General features: G+C 53.3%; 3 protein-coding genes and 1 pseudogene across 3 annotated transcripts in view; 1 reads left to right on the top strand and 3 right to left on the bottom strand.

Annotated features, from left to right (window-relative positions):
* The first annotated feature begins 753 nt into the window (after positions 1–753).
* Positions 754–3,467, top strand: pkig (protein kinase (cAMP-dependent, catalytic) inhibitor gamma). Its single transcript, XM_068751918.1, has 3 exons — positions 754–928; positions 1,995–2,206; positions 2,955–3,467. Exons 2-3 carry the CDS (start codon positions 2,023–2,025, stop codon positions 3,032–3,034), a joined length of 264 nt encoding a protein of 87 aa, XP_068608019.1. The 5' UTR covers positions 754–928; positions 1,995–2,022; the 3' UTR covers positions 3,035–3,467.
* A 550-nt stretch (positions 3,468–4,017) lies between these two features.
* On the bottom strand, positions 4,018–15,103 carry ada (adenosine deaminase). The gene is made up of 13 exons (XM_068743221.1): positions 15,010–15,103; positions 14,111–14,724; positions 13,809–13,859; positions 10,577–10,638; positions 10,367–10,489; positions 8,839–8,982; positions 7,831–7,946; positions 7,468–7,592; positions 7,155–7,226; positions 6,911–7,012; positions 6,770–6,837; positions 6,563–6,692; positions 4,018–4,122 (listed from the first exon to the last, which is right to left on the bottom strand). The coding sequence occupies exons 1-13, from the start codon at positions 15,101–15,103 to the stop codon at positions 4,018–4,020; spliced, it is 1,806 nt and encodes a 601-aa protein (XP_068599322.1).
* Positions 15,104–16,910: 1,807 nt separating this feature from the next.
* Positions 16,911–18,518, bottom strand: LOC137899187 (UDP-glucuronosyltransferase 1-2 pseudogene; annotated as a pseudogene).
* Positions 18,519–23,073: 4,555 nt separating this feature from the next.
* Positions 23,074–23,586, bottom strand: part of gdi1 (GDP dissociation inhibitor 1) — a 2,906-nt gene continuing 2,393 nt past the window's right edge. Inside the window, exon 7 of the mRNA XM_068743199.1 lies at positions 23,074–23,258. Within this exon, the coding sequence (XP_068599300.1) occupies positions 23,074–23,258 (185 nt within the window). The remainder of the gene's footprint in view (positions 23,259–23,586) is intronic.

Genomic DNA, 23,586 nt, shown 5'->3' with positions numbered 1-23,586 from the left:
CTGTCTAAGAGGAGCGTGTACTACAGTGCTAGTATCCTGTCTAAGAGGAGCGTGTACTACAGTGCTAGTATCCTGTCTAAGAGGAGCGTGTACTACAGTACTAGTATCCTGTCAAGAGGAGCGTGTACTACAGTGCTAGTATCCTGTCTAAGAGGAGCGTGTACTACAGTACTAGTATCCTGTCTAAGAGGAGCGTGTACTACAGTACTAGTATCCCGTCTAAGAGGAGCGTGTACTACAGTACTAGTATCCCGTCTAAGAGGAGCGTGTACTACAGTACTAGTATCCCGTCTAAGAGGAGCGTGTACTACAGTACTAGTATCCCGTCTAAGAGGAGCGTGTACTACAGTACTAGTATCCCGTCTAAGAGGAGCGTGTACTACAGTACTAGTATCCTGTCTTGTTTCCGTTAAGTCCTTCGTGCATAAATCGATTAGCTCATTGTTAGCATACAGGCAGGTTTAGCTCTGAGCTAGCACTAGCCGCTACCTAGCATGTTAGCTTCATGTTAGCTTCTCCATTGCATGGAGGACGTAAATAAATCTTTCAAACACTTCAATCTAAATATGTCTGAGGGGGCGGGGCCTTCGCCCTGGTCCCTGAGTCTAGGACCGCCCACGCAGACCCGAACGTCTGGCGCGTCCTGCTGGTTGGGTCACGCACGCGCACGTGCGGTGATGTTCTGCGTGGGAGCCCCCCCAGGCTCGCTCTGATTGGCTCAGAACGGACAACTCCATTTTGGAAAACAGCTGTTCGAAGACAACCGTCTGTTGTTTCCCGACGGAGTCCTCGCGGAGACGTGCACGCGCCTCCGGGGTTTCCTCTCCGCACCGGCCCGGTTCGGCTTCCGTTCGGCTGCCGGGCAACTAACCGGATACCGGGACTCCACGGCGTTACGGTTCCGTAACAAGCAGGAGACCCGACCAAGGTGAGTCTACCGGGGAACGGTTTAAACCGGAGCCACCGGCGTCGCGCCCGCGTCCCGCGTCCGGTTCTGGATGTCAATGCGCGTCCATTGTGCGTTCGGTCCGGAGGACTGGCATGCGCGTCCTTCCCCCGCACACGCACGCGCTGCTGCAGCCGCTGACAGCGTGGATCATTCCTGAAGGCTCTGCTAGCCTTCCTCCTCCTCCTCCTCCTCACGTCGCGGTACCGGCTGCGGCCTCCGGTGCTGGACCGGACGGCGGCTCGCCACTTTGCCGCGGTGTTGCTGGGCAGCGGGCAGCGTTACCGGTTCTGTCCCGGTAACGTGGTTCGTCTTGTCCCTTGATGTGAGGCTGAGGGTTCAGCTGAAAGTCCATCCCAGTGTCCCCCTCGGCCCGGGTTGGGTTCTGGACCCGCTCCTTGATGTCCTCGGCCCGGGTTGGGTTCTGGACCCGCTCCTTGATGTCCTCGTCCCGGGTTGGGTTCTGGACCTGCTCCTTGATGTCCTCGGCCCGGGTTGGGTTCTGGACCCGCTCCTTGATGTCCTCGGGCCGGGTTGGGTTCTGGACCCGCTCCTTGATGTCCTCGGCCCGGGTTGGGTTCTGGACCCGCTCCTTGATCTCCCCGGCCCGGGTTGGGTTCTGGACCCGCTCCTTGATGTCCTCGGCCCGGGTTGGGTTCTGGACCCGCTCCTTGATGTCCTCGTCCCGGGTTGGGTTCTGGACCCGCTCCTTGATGTCCCCGGCCCGGGTTGGGTTCTGGACCCGCTCCTTGATGTCCCCGGCCCGGGTGGGGTTCTGGACCCGCTCCTTGATGTCCCCGGCCCGGGTGGGGTTCTGGACCCGCTCCTCTGTTCGGTTCCCAGCGCCCCCCCTGCTTCCTAAATGGGTCGGCCCCGTCCCGTTTCTGGCTGAACATTCATTCCTCATTTCCTGAACGTCAGAGCTGTCAGCCAATCGGGATCCGGCGCTGATGCTCCTCGTCTTCGTCGGGCTGCTGTGGGGGAGGAGTCTTTGTCCTCTCTGACCCCGCCCCCCCAACCATTGACTGTCCTCTCGCCCCCCCTGCAGGTGTGATGAGAGCGCCGGTCATGGACAGATGATGGACGTGGAGACGTCCTACTCAGACTTCATCAACTGTGATCGTACGGGCCGCAGGAACGCCGTGCCCGACATCGCAGGGGCGGGGCCAGGGGCGGGGGCGGGGCCGGGGGAGGGCGGGGCGGCGGCCAGCACCGGTCAACTCTCCAAAGACCTCGCAGAAATGGACCTGAAGGCTGCAGGTCAGTACGGGTCTGCTTAGAACCTCATGCAGGTCTAAACCGGTCCCGGTTCCACCTGGTTCACCAGGTGGGATGGGAGGAGCCTCCGGACCGCCACCGTGTTTTCAGAGGCAAACTCTGAATATCAATAAACGCCGTTTAGAGGGAGGAGTCAGAGAGCAAGGGGTTAAAAAGAGCCCTTTGATCCGGCCTCAGAGACCAGCAGTCCTCGGTGACAGGAAGTACAGATGAGGGAGGGGCTTATTGTACAGATGAGTATTACAGCTTGTTGGGAGGGGCTTATTCAACTGCTGGCGTGCTCCACTAATATTCTCAGGGTGTAGAAATATTTAAAACAAAGCCTAACTTGTGTTTGGCCTCAACAACAAAATACTGTCTCAAAATTCTGAATCCATCATTCCAGCATGGGGGGGGTTGTATATCTGACTACTGCCCCCTTGTGGCCTGGAGGCCTCTCCGCTCATGCAGGTGCAGCGCAGACAGCGTCAGAACTGCTGCTGGTCGCTCCATGTCGGTCCATCAGAATCCGTCTTCTAGACCTGCTGGGCCGAACAGCGCCAGACCCGGCGTCGATAATGACCCGGGTGCTGCCCATAGTGGGTTCGGTCTCGCCATTGTGTGTTCGAGCTGTTTCCTGCGACACGATGACCACTCTGTAAAGAATCCAGCCAATATTCCGCCGCGCATTGTTGCAACAGGAAGTTGCTTCCCCCTCGTTGATTTTGTTTTGCATGTTATCTCCCTCCAGGAGACCCGGGGGGCCCCCCCGCCCCTGAGACGGAGAGCTCCACCAGCCAAGATGCCCAGGGAGGCGGAGGCCCGTCCTAAACCCGGCCCGACTCAAGTAGAGGAAGCAGGAGACGGAGGGGGGCGGTGTTTGTTGGTGCTGGACTTGAGGACGCCTTTGCTCACTGCCGGCCCGTTTGGAGCTCCAGAGACCCAAATGTGGACCCGGTGAGAAAAACCGGCGAGCGAGACGCCGCCTTCGGCTTCATCCTCCGTGAGTCCTTTCATCTGACGGGAGAAAGGAAAGCGCCGAAACGTGTATCTGGATTTATGTCCGTGGCGAAGGACCGAACAGAACGACCTCATCCCAGTCCAGAACCCTGTTCCTGGAGGCGCACTCGCAACCTCCCGTCCCTCGTCGCCTTTCTGTGTCTGTGTTTGTGACTGGTCTTTTTTAGGAACAGACTTGGACTCCGTCGTATTTATTGCTACGTGTTCAGTGCTAGCTTTGTGTAATAAAATACTTCTGAACTACTCTAACGCTGAACGTTTGTCGGTTCCGCTCCGTCGAGCAGACGCCGATGGATGAGCCGTAAATATTATTGCATCGGTGTTTTTATTGTTGCGCTTCACCACAGGATAAGATTCAGTGACATTTGTGTTGTGGCTGGATGTGACAGTATTCTGCCACCTGGTGGGCACGGGTGAGATTACACGTCTGTGTGGGGCACAAAGATGACGTCATAGCAACCTGGATATTCAATGCAAACCCTCTTAACCCAATTGAAGTGATAAAAAACAAATAATGGAAGACGAGATGATTACCTGATGTCGACAGATCCTCTGACCTTTGAACTAAAGGTTAGAGGATCATGAATTGCTTCCCTGATTCTCACCATGGCAACATCAGGAACTATTTCAAGGCATACAAGTACGGAGATGGAGTAGACTGAATACTGATGACACGCCGGGATGTGAGGTGAACGCAGCAGCCGCGTGAGAAACTGCGTGTTGGAGGTCGGAGGTCGTCTACTGTCAGAGTAGAAGCGTGAGGAGGCCCGTCCGTGGTTTCCTCCTGGTCAGCTTTAAAAGGCGGTGCTCCGGATCATCCCGTAGGACTTGTACAGCCTGTGGAGGAGCTCCCTCTTCTCCACCTCCGGCAGGAAGCAGGATTGTGCAGAGAGAATGTTCTGGAAGACGAGGAACAGAATGGAGTCGGAGGTGGAGGTGGAGGTGGGTGTGGGTGTTTACGGCACTGTGCTGTAATGACTCGTCACGCCCGAGTCGGGTCTCGTGTCTGTGCTGTAATGACTCGTCGGCCTGTTTCGGGTCTCGTGTCTGTGCTGTAATGACTCGTCACGCCTGCGTCCGGTCTCGTGTCTGTGCTGTAATGACTCGTCACGCCCGAGTCGGGTCTCGTGTCTGTGCTGTAATGACTCGTCACGCCCGAGTCGGGTCTCGTGTCTGTGCTGTAATGACTCGTCACGCCCGAGTCGGGTCTCGTGTCTGTGCTGTAATGACTCGTCACGCCCGAGTCGGGTCTCGTGTCTGTGCTGTAATGACTCGTCACGCCCGAGTCGGGTCTCGTGTCTGTGCTGTAATGACTCGTCACGCCCGAGTCGGGTCTCGTGTCTGTGCTGTAATGACTCGTCACGCCCGAGTCGGGTCTCGTGTCTGTGCTGTAATGACTCGTCACGCCCGAGTCGGGTCTCGTGTCTGTGCTGTAATGACTCGTCACGCCCGAGTCGGGTCTCGTGTCTGTGCTGTAATGACTCGTCACGCCCGAGTCGGGTCTTGTGTCTGTGCTGTAATGACTCGTCACGCCTGCTTCTGGTCTCGTGTCTGTGCTGTAATGACTCGTCACGCCTGCTTCTGGTCTCGTGTCTGTGCTGTAATGACTCGTCACGCCTGCGTCCGGTCTCGTGTCTGTGCTGTAATGACTCGTCACGCCCGAGTCGGGTCTCGTGTCTGTGCTGTAATGACTCGTCACGCCTGCTTCTGGTCTCGTGTCTGTGCTGTAATGACTCGTCACGCCTGCTTCCGGTCTCGTGTCTGTGCTGTAATGACTCGTCACGCCTGCGTCCGGTCTCGTGTCTGTGCTGTAATGACTCGTCGCGCCCGAGGCGGGTCTCGTGTCTGTGCTGTAATGACTCGTCACGCCCGAGTCGGGTCTCGTGTCTGTGCTGTAATGACTCGCCACGCCCGAGTCGGGTCTCGTGTCTGTGCTGTAATGACTCGTCACGCCCGAGTCGGGTCTCGTGTCTGTGCTGTAATGACTCGTCACGCCCGAGTCGGGTCTCGTGTCTGTGCTGTAATGACTCGTCACGCCCGAGTCGGGTCTCGTGTCTGTGCTGTAATGACTCGTCACGCCCGAGTCGGGTCTCGTGTCTGTGCTGTAATGACTCGTCACGCCCGAGTCGGGTCTCGTGTCTGTGCTGTAATGACTCGTCACGCCCGAGTCGGGTCTCGTGTCTGTGCTGTAATGACTCGCCACGCCCGAGTCGGGTCTCGTGTCTGTGCTGTAATGACTCGTCACGCCCGAGTCGGGTCTCGTGTCTGTGCTGTAATGACTCGTCACGCCCGAGTCGGGTCTCGTGTCTGTGCTGTAATGACTCGTCACGCCCGAGTCGGGTCTCGTGTCTGTGCTGTAATGACTCGTCACGCCTGCTTCTGGTCTCGTGTCTGTGCTGTAATGACTCGTCACGCCTGCTTCCGGTCTCGTGTCTGTGCTGTAATGACTCGTCACGCCTGCGTCCGGTCTCGTGTCTGTGCTGTAATGACTCGTCGCGCCCGAGTCGGGTCTCGTGTCTGTGCTGTAATGACTCGTCACGCCCGAGTCGGGTCTCGTGTCTGTGCTGTAATGACTCATCACGCCTGAGTCGGGTCTCGTGTCTGTGCTGTAATGACTCGTCACGCCTGCTTCCGGTCTCGTGTCTGTGCTGTAATGACTCGTCACGCCTGCTTCTGGTCTCGTGTCTGTGCTGTAATGACTCGTCACGCCTGCTTCTGGTCTCGTGTCTGTGCTGTAATGACTCGTCACGCCCGAGTCGGGTCTCGTGTCTGTGCTGTAATGACTCGTCACGCCTGCTTCGGGTCTCGTGTCTGTGCTGTAATGACTCGTCACGCCCGAGTCGGGTCTCGTGTCTGTGCTGTAATGACTCGTCGGCCTGTTTCGGGTCTCGTGTCTGTGCTGTAATGACTCGTCACGCCCGAGTCGGGTCTCGTGTCTGTGCTGTAATGACTCGTCGGCCTGGTTCGGGTCTCGTGTCTGTGCTGTAATGACTCGTCACGCCCGGGTCGGGTCTCGTGTCTGTGCTGTAATGACTCGTCACGCCCGAGTCGGGTCTCGTGTCTGTGCTGTAATGACTCGTCACGCCCGAGTCGGGTCTCGTGTCTGTGCTGTAATGACTCGTCGGCCTGTTTCGGGTCTCGCGTCTGTGCTGTAATGACTCGTCACGCCCGAGTCGGGTCTCGTGTCTGTGCTGTAATGACTCGTCGGCCTGTTTCGGGTCTCGCGTCTGTGCTGTAATGACTCGTCACGCCCGAGTCGGGTCTCGTGTCTGTGCTGTAATGACTCGTCACGCCCGAGTCGGGTCTCGTGTCTGTGCTGTAATGACTCGTCGGACTCACCAGTCTCTTGAACTCGTCGTCGGTGAAGCCCATGTACTTCTGGGCGGTGTCGTAGTCGAGCTGGAGGCTGGAGTTGAAGATCAAAGGGTCGTCGGAGTTCAAAGAGAAGTTGGCCCGGTCCTTCCTGAACCTGCACAGAGGAGACGATCGAACCCGAAGCTGCTGCAGGAGCGACCCGGCCCGCCGGGTCCAATGAACGGCGCTCACGTGACGGCAGGGTGCTTGGTGAAGTCTGGGTCACAGGAACCAGTCAGCTTGCTGGAGACCGGACACAGCTGAACAGGACCAGAGGTCAGCACAGGCCCGGGTTCTGACCCGAGAGTTCGGTTCTATTGAGTGGTTCCTTACCTCAAAGTGCATGTTCTGAGCTAGCAGCTTTTTGTACAGGGCTTGGTCCTCCAAGGTTCTGTAACCGTGTCCGACCCGTTCCGTTTTCAGCATTTCTACAGCCTAAATCAAACAGAGGTCACGAAAGGTTATCGAGAGGCCCGGCCCAGCAGCAGAACCGGGTCGTGCTGGAGCTGATTCCAGCAGCCGCCCGTTTGACGTGGAGCGGTCCGAGTCAGAATGGCGCTCTCGCTGAACCCCTCACCTCCTTCACAACGGACGCCGGTCCCGCCTCTCCTGCATGCACTGTCCTGTGGATCCCACAATGCACTGCTTCCTGTCAACAAAATCAATGAAGGAAGTCATTGACCAAGAAGAAACGTGACACGGAGATCCAGGGGACGCCGCTTCTCCCCGACCTTGACCCCCGACCTTGGCCGTGCTCTATCTGCGTGAAGATAAACGTCACGGACTCTGCTCAGGCTCTGCTTCCTGTTAATGATTGAAGCTGTCGTGGTGGAAACGGGTGAACGCAGGTGAACGCACCTGAGTGACAGTTAAGAGCGACGCCTCCTCACCTCGAACACGCCCCTGTGTTCGGGACTGCCCTGGCAGTCGAGCGACTCGTCGCCCGCCAGGTCGATTCCCACCACGCCCTCGTGGCGGTACTTCTTACACAGCTCCAACACCTCCTTGGACCAGCCTGCAGGGTTAGCATTAGCATCATTAGCATTAGCATTAGCATCATGCTACATGGATAGCTCAGGCTGAATGCATGCAAACAGAAACACGAATACTGCACGTTGGCCCGAACCCGTCCCAGCCTAAACCCCGATCCGGGTCGGCTGGGTCCAGCTCGTTATCGAACCCGGGACAGCAGATTGAAGGGGAGGACCTGATCTCAGGCGGGTTGGGGGGCGGGAGCGTGAGCAGTTCTTTACTTGGCATGTGGCGCATGCAGCACAGAATGGACCTGGCTTTGGTACCGAAGGCCCGCTGGCCCTCCTGCAGGCCCTGGTTGACCAGCTGGACCACCTCGTCCGGGCTCACGTCACCTCTGGGGACAGAACAGCAGAAAGGTGAGTGACGGTTCTCCTGGGCGGAGCATCTACGGAGTCAGAGCCCACGGTGAGAATAACTCTGTGATAATAACTCTGTTATAAACCCCACGGTGAGGATAACTCTGTAATAATAACTCTGTTATAAACCCCACGGTGAGGATGACTCTGTGATAATAACTCTGTTATAAACCCCACGGTGAGAATAACTCTGTAATAATAACTCTGTTATAAACCCCACGGTGAGGATAACTCTGTGATAATAACTCTGTTATAAACCCCACGGTGAGGATAACTCTGTGATAATAACTCTGTTATAAACCCCACGGTGAGGATAACTCTGTGATAATAACTCTGTTATAAACCCCACGGTGAGAATAACTCTGTGATAATAACTCTGTTATAAACCCCACGGTGAGAATAACTCTGTAATAATAACTCTGTTATAAACCCCACAGTGAGGATAACTCTGTGATAATAACTCTGTTATAAACCCCACGGTGAGAATAACTCTGTGATAATAACTCTGTTATAAACCCCACGGTGAGGATAACTCTGTCATAATAACTGTTATAAACCCCACGGTGAGGATAACTCTGTTATAATAACTGTTATAAACCCCACGGTGAGAATAACTGTGATGATAACTCTGTTATAAACCCCACGGTGAGGATAACTCTGTGATAATAACTCTGTTATAAACCCCACGGTGAGGATAACTCTGTTATAATAACTGTTATAAACCCCACGGTGAGGATAACTCTGTTATAATAACTGTTATAAACCCCACGGTGGGAATAACTTTATATCACGTTTAAAGTCGCTTGTTTTCTTTTCTTTGGGTGGCGGTGAAAGCCAATGACGCCACGGCCCGGCCCGGCATGGACTCACTCCTTCTGGTTCCATGGTAACGGGTCCACTTTGGTGTTGGCCAGGTAATGCGGGCTGTATCTGACCTCCACGTAGACCACGCCCTCCTTGGCTTTGTCTTCCACAAACTCGTAGGCGATCCTCTTTATGGCCTCCCTGTCTCCGCTGGAGAAGAAACAGAAGAAGAATGAGACGTCCGGCCGGCGCCATTCAAGGGCAGCAGCGCAGTCATTCATGACATCACATCCTGCTGATGATGATGATGAATATATTATAGTACAAGTACAGTCACACAGTAGCATGTATTACAGTACAAGTACAGTCAAACAGTAGCATGTATTACAGTACAAGTACAGTCACACAGTAGCATGTATTACAGTACAAGTACAGTGACACAGTAGCATGTATTACAGTACAAGTACAGTCAAACAGTAGCATGTATTACAGTACAAGTACAGTCACACAGTAGCATGTATTACAGTACAAGTACAGTCAAACAGTAGCATGTATTACAGTACAAGTACAGTCAAACAGTAGCATGTATTACAGTACAAGTACAGTCAAACAGTAGCATGTATTACAGTACAAGTACAGTCACACAGTAGCATGTATTACAGTACAAGTACAGTCAAACAGTAGCATGTATTACAGTACAAGTACAGTCACACAGTAGCATGTATTACAGTACAAGTACAGTCACACAGTAGCATGTATTACAGTACAAGTACAGTCACACAGTAGCATGTATTACAGTACAAGTACAGTCACACAGTAGCATGTATTACAGTACAAGTACAGTCACACAGTATCATGTATTACAGTACAAGTACAGTCACACAGTATCATGTATTACAGTACAAGTACAGTCACACAGTAGCATGTATTACAGTACAAGTACAGTCACACAGTAGCATGTATTACAGTACAAGTACAGTCACACATCCTGTCTCAGAGGAGCATTTCTTGCGGTCTTGTTTCCGTTGAAAGTCCTTCGTACATAAATCATCCACATTTAACGATACGGATCCGGAGAGAGTCGTGATGACTATCTCCGTTTCTGTCCCCCTGAAAGGTGTATTTTTAGGGCCGTTTTGAAGGAGGCCAAAGAGGTGCATGTTTTGAGGGCAGGAGTCAAACAGTTCCACCCTTAGGGGGCAGTATTGTAAAAATATGATTTGCCCATGCTGGTCCTATAGGAGGGGGTAATCAGGTTGTTGTTTGAGCTCCCTCTAGTGTTGTGCTCCATTGTCCTGTGTCGCCACGCTGCTTCCCTGAACCGGAATGTTCCCGATCTGAATGCCTGCCGTTACCTCAGCCCCCCCCCCCCAGCTCAACAATTCCACACAAGCTAGGCTCAGCTAGCATGTTCGCTGTGTCGTTGAAGCGCTAGTCGCAGCTTTCAAAGGCCTCGATGCAGACAAAGCCGCTGCTCCCGTTTCACCAGCGCAACCGCGTGGCTGTACTTCCACCTGCCACGTTGCCGTAGTAACAGAGGCGAACACCTGGATATTTGCCTTCCTGTCGCTCTGCTAAAGACGGCACGACTTACGCAACCACGTGCATGTACTCGGCGAACTTCCCCAGGAACGCGGTGAGGCTTGCAGGCTTCTCCAGAGCAATAATCCGAGTCATCTCTTCCACGCCGTTTCCTGGTAGAGGGATGCCGCGCCTCCTGGACGGAGGATGAGAAGACGGGAGTTTGGCTCAAATGGAACTCTGAAAAAGATGTTTTGAAGCACTTTCGTTGGCAGCAACTCACTTGGCGACATCGAGGATGGTTTGCACCCTGATGGCCCCGTCGAGGTGGACGTGAAGCTCCACCTGTCGGATCAGACGGAGAAACCAGATTCAGCACGCAAGAGACAGTGGTGAGGACAGACGTGATGGACGGCTCAGAGACAGTGGTGAGGACAGACGTGATGGACGGCGTAGAGACAGTGGTGAGGACAGACGTGATGGACGGCGTAGAGACAGTGGTGAGGACAGACATGATGGACGGCTTAGAGACAGTGGTGAGGACAGACGTGATGGACGGCTCAGAGACAGTGGTGAGGACAGACGTGATGGACGGCGTAGAGACAGTGGTGAGGACAGACGTGATGGACGGCTCAGAGACAGTGGTGAGGACAGACGTGATGGACGGCTTAGAGACAGTGGTGAGGACAGACGTGATGGACGGCTCAGAGACAGTGGTGAGGACAGACGTGATGGACGGCTTAGAGACAGTGGTGAGGACAGACGTGATGGACGGCGTAGAGACAGTGGTGAGGACAGACGTGATGGACGGCTCAGAGACAGTGGTGAGGACAGACGTGATGGACGGCGTAGAGACAGTGGTGAGGACAGACGTGATGGACGGCGTAGAGACAGTGGAGAGGACAGACGTGATGGACGGCTTAGAGACAGTGGTGAGGACAGACATGATGGACGGCTTAGAGGCAGTGGTGAGGACAGACGTGATGGACGGCGTAGAGACAGTGGTGAGGACAGACGTGATGGACGGCGTAGAGACAGTGGTGAGGACAGACGTGATGGACGGCTTAGAGACATTGCCTCTGAGGTAAAGACAGGAGGCGGAGCTAGAAGGGGAGGAGATGAAGATGCTGAGGTTCTCCTTGGGAGGGACCAGGTTGGACAGGATTAGAAATGAGACAATAAGAGGGACAGTGAAGGTTAGACGTTTTGGAGACGAGGTCAGAGAGACCAGACTTTGATGGTTTGGACATGTCCCGAGGAGAGACAGGGACTATATCGGTAGAAGGATGCTGAGGATGGAACTGTCAGGGAACAGGACTAGAGGACGACCCAGGAGAAGAGACATGGACGTAGTGAGGGAGGACAATGCAAAGGACAGGGTGACGAGGAGGGTTGGGTTGCTGTGACGACGCCTCAGGGGACAAGCAGAATGTGCAGTAGTCGTATCAGTAAATGGGAAAATCCGGATGTTTTGTATCCAGATGGGCATCGCTCTAAAAATGGAATGATATCCGAGTTAGACTAAGACCCGTCCCAGACCCCAGACTCGTCCCCAGACCCGTCAGACCCCAGACCCGTCCCCAGACCCGTCCCCAGACCCCAGACCCGTCCCCAGACCGTCCCCAGACCCGTCTCCAGACCCCAGACCCGTCCCCAGACCCGTCTCCAGACCCCAGACCCGTCTCCAGACCCGTCCCCAGACCCCAGACCCGTCTCCAGACCCGTCCCCAGACCCGTCCCCAGACCCCTCTCCAGACCCGTCTCCAGACCCGTCTCCAGACCCCAGACCCGTCTCCAGACCCGTCCCCAGACCCGTCTCCAGACCCGTCCCCAGACCCGTCCCCAGACCCGTCCCCAGACCCGTCTCCAGACCCCAGACCCGTCCCCAGACCGTCCCCAGACCCGTCTCCAGACCCCAGACCCGTCTCCAGACCCGTCCCCAGACCCGTCCCCAGACCCCAGACCCGTCTCCAGACCCCAGACCCGTCCCCAGACCCGTCCCCAGACCCCAGACCCGTCCCCAGACCCGTCTCCAGACCCCAGACCCGTCCCCAGACCCGTCTCCAGACCCGTCCCCAGACCCGTCCCCAGACCCCAGACCCGTCTCCAGACCCGTCCCCAGACCCGTCCCCAGACCCCTCTCCAGACCCGTCTCCAGACCCGTCTCCAGACCCGTCCCCAGACCCGTCTCCAGACCCGTCCCCAGACCCGTCTCCAGACCCGTCCCCAGACCCGTCCCCAGACCCGTCCCCAGACCCGTCTCCAGACCCCAGACCCGTCCCCAGACCGTCCCCAGACCCGTCTCCAGACCCCAGACCCGTCTCCAGACCCGTCCCCAGACCCGTCCCCAGACCCCAGACCCGTCTCCAGACCCCAGACCCGTCCCCAGACCCGTCCCCAGACCCGTCCCCAGACCCCAGACCCGTCCCCAGACCCGTCTCCAGACCCCAGACCCGTCCCCAGACCCGTCCCCAGACCCCAGACCCGTCCCCAGACCCGTCTCCAGACCCCAGACCCGTCCCCAGACCCGTCTCCAGACCCCAGACCCGTCTCCAGACCCGTCCCCAGACCCGTCCCCAGACCCCTCTCCAGACCCGTCTCCAGACCCGTCTCCAGACCCCAGACCCGTCTCCAGACCCGTCTCCAGACCCGTCCCCAGACCCGTCTCCAGACCCGTCCCCAGACCCGTCTCCAGACCCGTCCCCAGACCCGTCCCCAGACCGTCCCCAGACCCGTCTCCAGACCCCAGACCCGTCCCCAGACCGTCCCCAGACCCGTCTCCAGACCCGTCCCCAGACCCGTCCCCAGACCCCAGACCCGTCTCCAGACCCCAGACCCGTCCCCAGACCGTCCCCAGACCCGTCCCCAGACCCCAGACCCGTCTCCAGACCCGTCCCCAGACCCGTCTCCAGACCCGTCCCCAGACCCGTCTCCAGACCCCAGACCCGTCTCCAGACCCGTCTCCAGACCCGTCCCCAGACCCGTCCCCAGACCGTCCCCAGACCGTCTCCAGACCCGTCCCCAGACCGTCCCCAGACCGTCTCCAGACCGTCCCCCATGCCTAACGAACAGAAGCTCTGCTGCAGAACGTTAATAGTTAATGAGATTATCTCTGAGGCCTCTCCCGTTACAGGGCACACGCACACGCACACGCACACGCACACGCACGTGCGTGTCCTCCTGTTCAGAGCAGATAAAGGTGCGTTTAAAGCATGAAGGCGACAGAGAGGACTGAGGAAGGTTGTTCCGGTTCCGGTTCTCTTCCCCTGAACTAAAGGGACTCCCTTTAATCCTTATTCATTCATTCATAACGGCGGGAGCTACTTCCGTTTTACGGGACTCGAGCACGCGCGCGGTGTGCGGTAACTCTTCTTCCTCGTGTCCTCCTCCCACGCAGACAGTCTTTCCGCGTGTTTTCACACCTGAGCAGTAACCGCCCCGCCCCGCCCCGCCCCGCCCCGCCCCGCCCCGCCCCGCCCCGCCCCGCCCGCGGCGTCCCGGATCACGGCCCGTACCTTCGGCTGGTTGAATCCCGGTTCGGTCATCGTGCTGGTGAGTCCGGAGCGCTGCGGGCTGCGGGGCCAAAGCTTTATACTCGTGAGTGCTGGCCACGCCCCGTTCCCGTTCATTACCGGTCGCACGCGCCGCGGGGGGGCGGGGGGAATTATCGGCTCTGTCGGCCGACAGCTTGGCGCCCATGTGACGAGTGCTTGGGGGCGGGGCTCATTAATAACGTCTAACCGGTACAAACGGAAGGGTTTTCATGGAAACAGACTTCTGTCACGTGCTGTTCTTAAAGACAGAAATAAAAATGCACCTCTGGCCTGGAGGATCTGCTGACAGAAGGAACCTCAGATAACGGGTTCCTCTCCTCGGTGTGGGTTCTGCTGGCAGAAGGAACCTCAGGTAACGGGTTCCTCTCCTCGGTGTGGGTTCTGCTGGCAGAAGGAACCTCAGGTAACGGGTTCCTCTCCTCGGTGTGGGTTCTGCTGGCAGAAGGAACCTCAGGTAACGGGTTCCTCTCCTTGGTGTGGGTTCTGCTGGCAGAAGGAACCTCAGGTAACGGGTTCCTCTCCTTGGTGTGGGTTCTGCTGGCAGAAGGAACCTCAGGTAACGGGTTCCTCTCCTCGGTGTGGGTTCTGCTGGCAGAAGGAACCTCAGGTAACGGGTTCCTCTCCTCGGTGTGGGTTCTGCTGGCAGAAGGAACCTCAGGTAACGGGTTCCTCTCCTCGGTGTGGGTTCTGCTGGCAGAAGGAACCTCAGGTAACGGGTTCCTCTCCTTGGTGTGGGTTCTGCTGGCAGAAGGAACCTCAGGTAACGGGTTCCTCTCCTTGGTGTGGGTTCTGCTGGCAGAAGGAACCTCAGATAACGGGTTCCTCTCGGGCTGGAGACCTCTGGATGGAGGCCTCGTGTCGTCCTTGACTTTGTCCTCTGCGCAGACGAGCGTGGATTATCTGCTGATTCGAGTTTAACGGCTTCAGTTGATCGTTTTCTAATGGCTTCAATAAAGATAAGAGATTAGCCGAAGCACGGCTCTAATCGCGGCCGTGGAGCTGCAGCCGTGTTGCGTCGGTCACGTCGGGCCGCAGCAGCGCTTTTGGCATGTTTTCAGTTCCTTGTTGTTCCAGCTGAGGAACGTTGAGCTTCTTCGTCCTTTGATCCTGGACTTTCTCCGAACAGCGTCAGAAGTGAACCATTGGCTGTTCATCTCCTGACGTCCCTCCTCTTCCTCGCTGTCTTTCTCCTGCATTTCTATAGAGGACTTCATCCTTTTCGTAACAGTATCCCACAATGCAACGCTGTCGGCCATATTGCAACGCTTGCACATTCACAATAGCGCTAATGATAACACGCATCATTTTTCCAAAGAATAAATGGACTTTTCATTGGATTTCATTGCGTGGAGAAGTATTCAGAAAACGGCTGTAAGTGCGGCTAAAGGTCCTCACCAGATAGACAAACCGTTAATGTTATGTTTAAATAGCGGATGCTACGTGTAGCTGAATACCCGTTAATGATAACGGTAATGAACATAATAAGAATGATGATAATATTAATTATTAACGATGATAATATTAATTATTAACGATGATAATATTAATTATTAACTTTCTGCCAGCCAGGCTAGCTAGTTGTCTTAATTTATTTTATGCTAAAATTACAAAGGAAACAAGAATGTTGTCAAGGACACTGTATAAATAAATAAATGAAAATAAATATTCATTAATTTTAAAAACCTATTAAAGACTGGCTGATCAGAGTCAAAATGACTTGAAAGAGTCGAGGCTTCAGAAGCATGAAGGTTCTCCCCAGTAAACATGTCCAGCAGGTGGCGCTCAGACCTAGCCTGACACACCACCTGTGACCACGCCCCTCTCCCTGTTTTCTTTTGTTCTCCTGCCGTGTATGAAGTCCAGGTCCAGTCCCTGATCCTGGGACAAATGTCCTTCATCGAATCCATCATTTCAAAGACACTAAATAAAAAACACCACATATATTTTAAGTTACCTGTGTACTATATTGAAGTATATGTATATTTTATAAAGTAAAAACATATACAGCCCTGAGCTCCATCTTTACCTGCTACACTATATTCATAATCACGACGTTCTGGTGATGGTTCTCACGTCTTTGTGGAATCTGTTTCCGTTGGTGTGATAATACTTTTACCCAAATCAGAAAATGTGATTCTTTCATCCAGAGGATGAGATGAAACAGATCCTCGTGTTTCTGATGGAGCGTCCCTGTCTCTCATCACTGGACTATTCTACCGATGACGAGTCACTGAGGAGCGGCGTGTCCCCTCATCCCATTTCCTTCCTGTCAGAGAACATTTCCTTCCTGTTAGAGAACCTTTCCTTCCTGCTAGAGAACATTTCCTTCCTGCCAGAGAACATTTCCTTCCTGTTAGAGAACATTTCCTTCCTGCCAGAGAACATTTCCTTCCTGCCAGAGAACATTTCCTTCCTGTTAGAGAACTTTCCTTCCTGTTAGAGAACCTTTCCTTTCTGCTGGAGAACATTTCCTTGCTGCTGGAGAACCTTTCCTTCCTGCCAGAGAACATTTCCTTTCTGCTGGAGAACCTTTCCTTCCTGCCGGAGAACATTTCCTTCCTGCCAGAGAACATTTCCTTTCTGCTGGAGAACATTTCCTTTCTGCTGGAGAACCTTTCCTTCCTGCCGGAGAACATTTCCTTCCTGCCAGAGAACATTTCCTTTCTGCTGGAGAACATTTCCTTTCTGCTGGAGAACATTTCCTTTCTGCTGGAGAACATTTCCTTGCTGCTAGAGAACATTTCCTTGCTGCTGGAGAACCTTTCCTTCCTGCCAGAGAACATTTCCTTCCAGTTTTTAAATTCCACTGCATTGTTCATTTTGATTGATTGATTGATTGATTGACCGATGTCAAGACTGTCCCCTGAAATAGAAATAAAATGACAAAACATTGTCGAACCAATTCCTGATACATTTAATAACCGAATGTGGAATGAGCACATATTACGGCGTGTTTACTGGTGACGTTAGTAGTATTATTCTTATTGTTTAGATACGAGTTTGATGCCACGTTCACGTCTTCCTGCTGTTTCAGCTTCGTTATGAATCTCAGCTCAGAGGCTTTCATTCCGTCTTAGACTTGGACGAGGACTTCTTCATCCTCTTCAAACGTCTGATGACGCATTTACAGGAGTTCCAGATGAATGCAAAGATTAACAGACCAAACGCTGCAAAGGCAGCCGTCACGTCCAGACAGGAATAAACGTACCAGGGCAAATTATACGACTCTGTGCGCAAATGCCCCGCCCCCTTGTGCCTCATTACATACTCGATCCAGAAGATGGCGCTGTCTAGGGGTTTGATTGGTTTGTCACGATGAAGCTGCGACAGTTTCAGCATATTCTGTTTGTACGGTTTCCTGGGTCTAGAATGTTCCTCAGAGCGCCCGTCAGAGACTCAACGGTCAAGGTCGTGACCTCAACGATCTCAGCCACGCCCCGCGCCTGCAAACGCACCATGTTGTCATGCTGGTCAAAGATGAGAGGAATGCCTAGGACTGGGACTCCGTGGTAGATGGCCTCGTAGATCCCGTTCGTACCCCCGTGTGTGACTAGAACCTTGGTTTTCGGGTGGCCCACTAAATCATTTTGAGGCATCCATTTTACCAGCATGGTGTTGTTTCCGAGGGTCGCGGGCCTTTCTCCGGTGTGCCTCCAAATGACCTTCTGGGGGAGGTTGCCAAATGCTGAGGCGAGGATGGCCGATATCTCAGGGCCCAGGTCGCCCAGCAGGGTCCCAGGGTCATGACCACCACCCCTTGTTCACCAGAACTGTGGACAAAGTCCTGCAGATCTGACGGAAGAGGGTTGGGGGGCTTGGCCTGGAACCCTCCGACGTAGACGACATTGGGCATGGTGGGGGCGGGGGAACTCGAAGGTGAAGTCCATCCTCATCAGCCAGAGGTCGGCGCCCTGCGTGAGCGACATGACGCTGACGCCAGGCCTGAAGTAGCGATGGACCAGCGCCTGGTAGGGCGGACTGCAGATGTAGCGGAGCATGTAAAGCAGGACGCTGTGACGGAATAGGTTATTGATCCTTTGGGGAAGGCCCATCTTGTCGGTGCTGTAGGTGTACAGCTGAGGGACGTAGGACAGCGGAGAAGGGGCGATGGCGAAGTGGGCCTCCCCGTTCGAAATCCAGCGCGCGTTGAAAACCAAGGGCAGCTGGAGGTAATGACCCAACAGCAGTCCACCTGGAAAGGCGGGGTCAGTCAGACAGAGGTCAAACCCACTTTCCCTCAGCTGCTTAATCAGCGTCTCGTTCTCAAAGATGCTGGCGACCATGTTTGCCACGGCCAGCTGGCTCGCTCGCAACATGTCGAAAATATTCCCGTAGAAGTCCAGAAGACTCCGCAGGGAGCTTTCGCTCCGACGCATCTCTATCGACCTCCTCAAGAAGGAGGACATGAAGGCGTGGCTCTCGATGCTTTGCGATTGCTGCTGGGGGATGGTGATGGAGGTGTAATGGGGGGAGGATTCTGAAATGTACCAGCTGGTGGAGGAGCGGATCACCGTTATTTGATGGCCGTGGGAATGGAGGCGCCCCCACCAGGATGTTCATGTTGATCCAGTGACTCCCATCTAAAGGATAAACCAGGACGTTCCCTCCATCACACGAGGACAGAGCTGCTGAGAAGAGCAGGAGGAACCGCAGGGATGGACACGACGCCATCGCTGCAGGGACAGAGCAAATGTATGGATGAGACCCGCTATACAGGGTTCATATGGTGTTAATAGAATGTTCATAGAGGGTTCATAGAGGGGTTCATATGGTGTTAATAGAATGTTAATAGAGGGTTCATAGAGGGTTCATATAGTGTTAATAGAATGTTAATAGAGGGTTCATAGAGGGGTTCATATGGTGTTAATAGAATGTTAATAGAGGGTTCATAGAGGGTTCATAGAGGGGTTCATATGGTGTTAATAGAATGTTCATAGAGGCTTTATAGAGGACTTTATACAGGGTTCATATAGTGTTAATAGAATGTTAATAGAATGTTCATAGAGGGTTCATAGAGGGTTCATAGAGGGGTTCATATGGTGTTAATAGAATATTAATAGAGGGTTCATAGAGGGGTTTATGCAGGGTTCATATGGTGTTAATAGAATATTAATAGAGGGTTCATAGAGGGGTTTATGCAGGGTTCATATGGTGTTAATAGAATGTTAATAGAGGGTTCATAGAGGGGTTCATATGGTGTTAATATAATATTAATAGAGGGTTCATAGAGGGGTTCATATGGTGTTAATAGAATGTTCATAGAGGGGTTTATGCAGGGTTCATATGGTGTTAATAGAATGTTAATAGAGGGTTCATAGAGGGGTTCATATGGTGTTAATAGAATGTTCATAGAGGGGTTCATATGGTGTTAATAGGAATGTTAATAGAGAATTCATAGAGGGGTTCATATGGTGTTAATAGAATGTTAATAGAGGGTTCATAGAGGGGTTCATATAGTGTTAATAGAATGTTCATAGAGGGTTCATAGAGGGGTTCATATGGTGTTAATAGAATGTTAATAGAGGGTTCATAGAGGGGTTTATACAGGGTTCATATAGTGTTAATAGAATGTTCATAGAGGGTTCATAGAGGGGTTCATATGGTGTTAATAGAATGTTAATAGAGGGTTCATAGAGGGGTTTATACAGGGTTCATATAGTGTTAATAGAATGTTCATAGAGGGTTCATAGAGGGGTTCATATAGTGTTAATAGAATGTTAATAGAGGGTTCATAGAGGGGTTCATATGGTGTTAATAGAATGTTAATAGAGGCTTTATAGGGGGGTTCATATGGTGTTAATAGAATGTTAATAGAGGCTTTATAGAGGGGTTTATACAGGGTTCATATAGTGTTAATAGAATGTTCATAGAGGGGTCATAGAGGGGTTCATATGGTGTTAATAGAATGTTAATAGAGGGTTCATAGAGGGGTTCATATGGTGTTAATAGAATGTTAATAGAGGCTTTATAGAGGGGTTTATACAGGGTTCATAGAATGTTAATAGAGGGTTCATAGAGGGGTTTATACAGGGTTCATATAGTGTTAATAGAATGTTAATAGAGGGTTCATAGAGGGTTTATACAGGGTTCATAGAATGTTAATAGAGGGTTCATATAGTGTTAATAGAATGTTAATAGAGGGTTCATAGAGGGGTTTATACAGGGTTCATAGAATGTTAATAGAGGGTTCATATAGTGTTAATAGAATGTTAATAGAGGCTTTATAGAGGGGTTTATACAGGGTTCATATAGTGTTAATAGAATGTTAATAGAGGATTCATAGAGGGGTTTATACAGGGTTCATAGAATGTTAATAGAGGGTTCATATAGTGTTAATAGAATGTTAATAGAGGGGTTTATACAGGGTTCATAGAATGTTAATAGAGGGTTCATATAGTGTTAATAGAATGTTAATAGAGGCTTTATAGAGGGGTTTATACAGGGTTCATATAGTGTTAATAGAATGTTAATAGAGGGTTCATATAGTGTTAATAGAATGTTAATAGAAGGTTCATAGAGGGGTTTATACAGGGTTCATAGAATGTTAATAGAGGGTTCATATAGTGTTAATAGAATGTTAATAGAGGGTTCATATAGTGTTAATAGAGGGTTCGTAGAGGCTCATATAGTGTTAATAGAATGTTAATAGAGGGTTCATAGAGGGGTTTATACAGGGGTTCATAGAATGTTAATAGAGGGTTCATATAGTGTTAATAGAGGGTTCGTAGAGGCTCATATAGTGTTAATAGAGGGTTCATAGAGGGGTTTATACAGGGTTCATATGGTGTTAATAGAATGTTAATAGAGGGTTCATATAGTGTTAATAGAGGGTTCGTAGAGGCTCATATAGTGTTAATGGAATGTTAATAGAGGGGTCTATGCAGGGCGCCGTGTGTGTGAATCATCCATCCGTCTTCAAACCGCTTCCAGGTCCAGCAGCCTAAGAGGAGTGGAGCTACTCCTCGTCCTGAGGGAGCGTCTCCCACCGTCCCCCTACGGAGGACGCTCATTTCAGCCACAGGTACCTCGTTCTTTCGGTCACTATCCAAAGATTGTGACCACAGGTGAGGGCAGGGATGGAGACCGACCGGTAAATGTAGACTCCTCTTCACCATGAAGCCAAAGTCCTCGCAAGCACGCGTCCTACAGCGTCCTGCAGCGTTCCTGCAGCGCCCTGCAGCGCCCTGCAGCATCCTGCAGCGTCCTGCAGCGTCCTACAGCGTCCTGCAGCGTCCTGCAGCGCCCTGCAGCGCCCTACAGCATCCTGCAGCGTCCTACAGCGTCCTGCAGCGTCCTGCAGCGTCCTACAGCGTCCTGCAGCGCCCTGCAGCGTCCTGCAGCGTCCTGCAGCGTCCTACAGCGCCCTACAGCATCCTGCAGCGTCCTGCAGCGTCCTACAAGCGTCCTGCAGCGTCCTACAGCGTCCTACAGCATCCTGCAGCGTCCTACAGCACCCTACAGCATCCTTCAGCGTCCTACAGCGTCCTGCAGCGTCCTACAGCATCCTGCAGCGTCCTGCAGCGTCCTATAGCGCCCTGCAGCGTCCTACAGAGTCCTACAGCGTCCTGCAGCGTCCTACAGCGTCCTGCAGCGTCCTACAGCGTCCTGCAGCATCCTACAGCGTCCGACAGCGTCCTGCAGCGTCCTACAGCATCCTTCAGCGTCCTACAGCGTCCTGCAGCGTCCTGCGGCGTCCTACGGCGTCCTACAGCGTCCTACAGCGTCCTACAGCGTGCTGCAGCGTCCTACAGCGTCCTGCAGCGTCCTACAGCGTCCTACAGCGTCTTACAGCGTCCTGCAGCGTCCTACAGCGTCCTACAGCGTCTTACAGCGTCCTGCAGCGTCCTGCAGCGTCCTACAGCGTCCTACAGCGTCTTACAGCGTCCTGCAGCGTCCTGCAGCGTCCCACTAAGCGCTTGCACCGAACCGATGAGACAGGAAGCGCATGCAACAATCTTTGTGGTTCATCTGCGTGGAAAGTTTCGTCCGTGCAGAACTTACCGTGTCTCGATCTGGAACGTGGACAGACGCGCCGCCGCAGAGACCGACGGCAACAAGATGTGGTCTGAGCCGACAACAAGCGGGCCGGGCTGCGGTTCTGTTGGTGCCGTGACGTCAGAACAGGAACCACATGGCCCGTTAAAGCAGCGTCCACCCACGCGCTGTCCCGCGATCGTCTTACAAAGTCCCGGTCCGGAATGTTGGATGTCGAGTTCAGCTGGGACAGGTTTCTGAATGAAACACTAAAATCAAGATTCAAGATTCAAGATTCTTTATTATTATTATGCAAACATAATAAAATCGTGAGATTAACATTAAAATCCTCTAAAATCCTCTAAAATCCTCTAAAATCCTTCTCCTGCAGCAGCTCAGCCCGCTTATCCAACGTACACAACACACACACACACACACACACACACACACACACACACACAGGCACAGGGGGGTTAGGGTCAGGGTTAGGGTCAGGGTTAGGGTTAGGGTTTGGGAGTCAGGGTTTGGGGGTCAGGGTTTGGGGTTAGGGTTTGGGGGTCAGGGTTAGGGGGTCAGGGTTAGGGGGTCAGGGTTAGGGGGTCAGGGTTAGGGTTAGGGTTAGGGTTAGGGTTTGGGGGTCAGGGTTAGGGGGTCAGGGTTAGGGGGTCCAGGGTTAGGGTTAGGGTTTGGGGTTAGGGTTAGGGGGTCAGGGTTAGGGGGTCAGGGTTAGGGTCAGGGTTGGGGGTTAGGGTTAGGGTTAGGGTTTGGGGGTCAGGGTTTGGGGGTCAGGGTTAGGGGGTCAGGGTTAGGGGTCAGGGTTAGGGTCAGGGTTTGGGGGTTAGGGTTAGGGGGTCAGGGTTAGGGGGTCAGGGTTAGGGTTAGGGTTTGGGGGTCAGGTTAGGGGGTCAGGGTTAGGGTCAGGGTTTGGGGGTTAGGGTTAGGGGGTCAGGGTTAGGGTCAGGGTTTGGGGTTAGGGTTTGGGGGTTAGGGTTAGGGGGTCAGGGTTAGGGTCAGGGTTTGGGGGTTAGGGTTTGGGGGTTAGGGTTAGGGGGTCAGGGTTAGGGGGTTAGGGTTTGGGTTTGGGGGTTAGGGTTAGGGGGTCAGGGTTAGGGGGTCAGGGTTAGGTCAGGGTTTGGGGGTTAGGGTTTGGGGGTTAGGGTTAGGGGGTCAGGGTTAGGGTCAGGGTTGGGGGTCAGGGTTAGGGGGTCAGGGTTAGGGTTAGGGGGTCAGGGTTAGGGTCAGGGTTTGGGGGTCAGGGTTTGGGGGTGCGCTGGCGACACATGATGTTGTTCTCCGGTTTCACGTTTGGTTTCCAGAAGCCTTTTGTTCCAGAGGTGAAGCTGGAAGTCGGGAAGCAGGCGGTCACGTCGTCGTCATACATGAGCCGGATCAGAATGAAGCTCCGCCTCTCAGGAACATCTTGATCTGGACCTTGTGCTGATCGGATGTTTGATCCTTTCCACTAGAACCCGTCTTTTCGGTTGTTATGTTGTCATGTTTAAGATTCGTCTCAATAGATCCTTGTGAAGCTCTCCAGCGCCCTCTGGTGTTGTGGAGGAGGAGGTTCCTGCTTTCTTTCTTTTGTCCAATCAGAAACCTCAACGTTCTCTGCCAGACCGCAGCCAACGGTGAACTGGCCGGCCCCCCGGGGGTCGGATCAGAACTGTGCACCATGACCACAACAGACCGGGCCGGATCAGTGGAGGGGCCCCACCAGAACCGCAGGTGCCTGAACCGGGCCGGATCAGCCCAGAAGGGAAGAATC

Source organism: Brachionichthys hirsutus, chromosome 2, assembly GCF_040956055.1.
Source record: "Brachionichthys hirsutus isolate HB-005 chromosome 2, CSIRO-AGI_Bhir_v1, whole genome shotgun sequence".
Lineage (NCBI taxonomy): Eukaryota > Metazoa > Chordata > Actinopteri > Lophiiformes > Brachionichthyidae > Brachionichthys > Brachionichthys hirsutus.
Note: the sequence above shows the minus strand (reverse complement) of the source record. Positions and strands in the feature narration are given on the sequence as shown.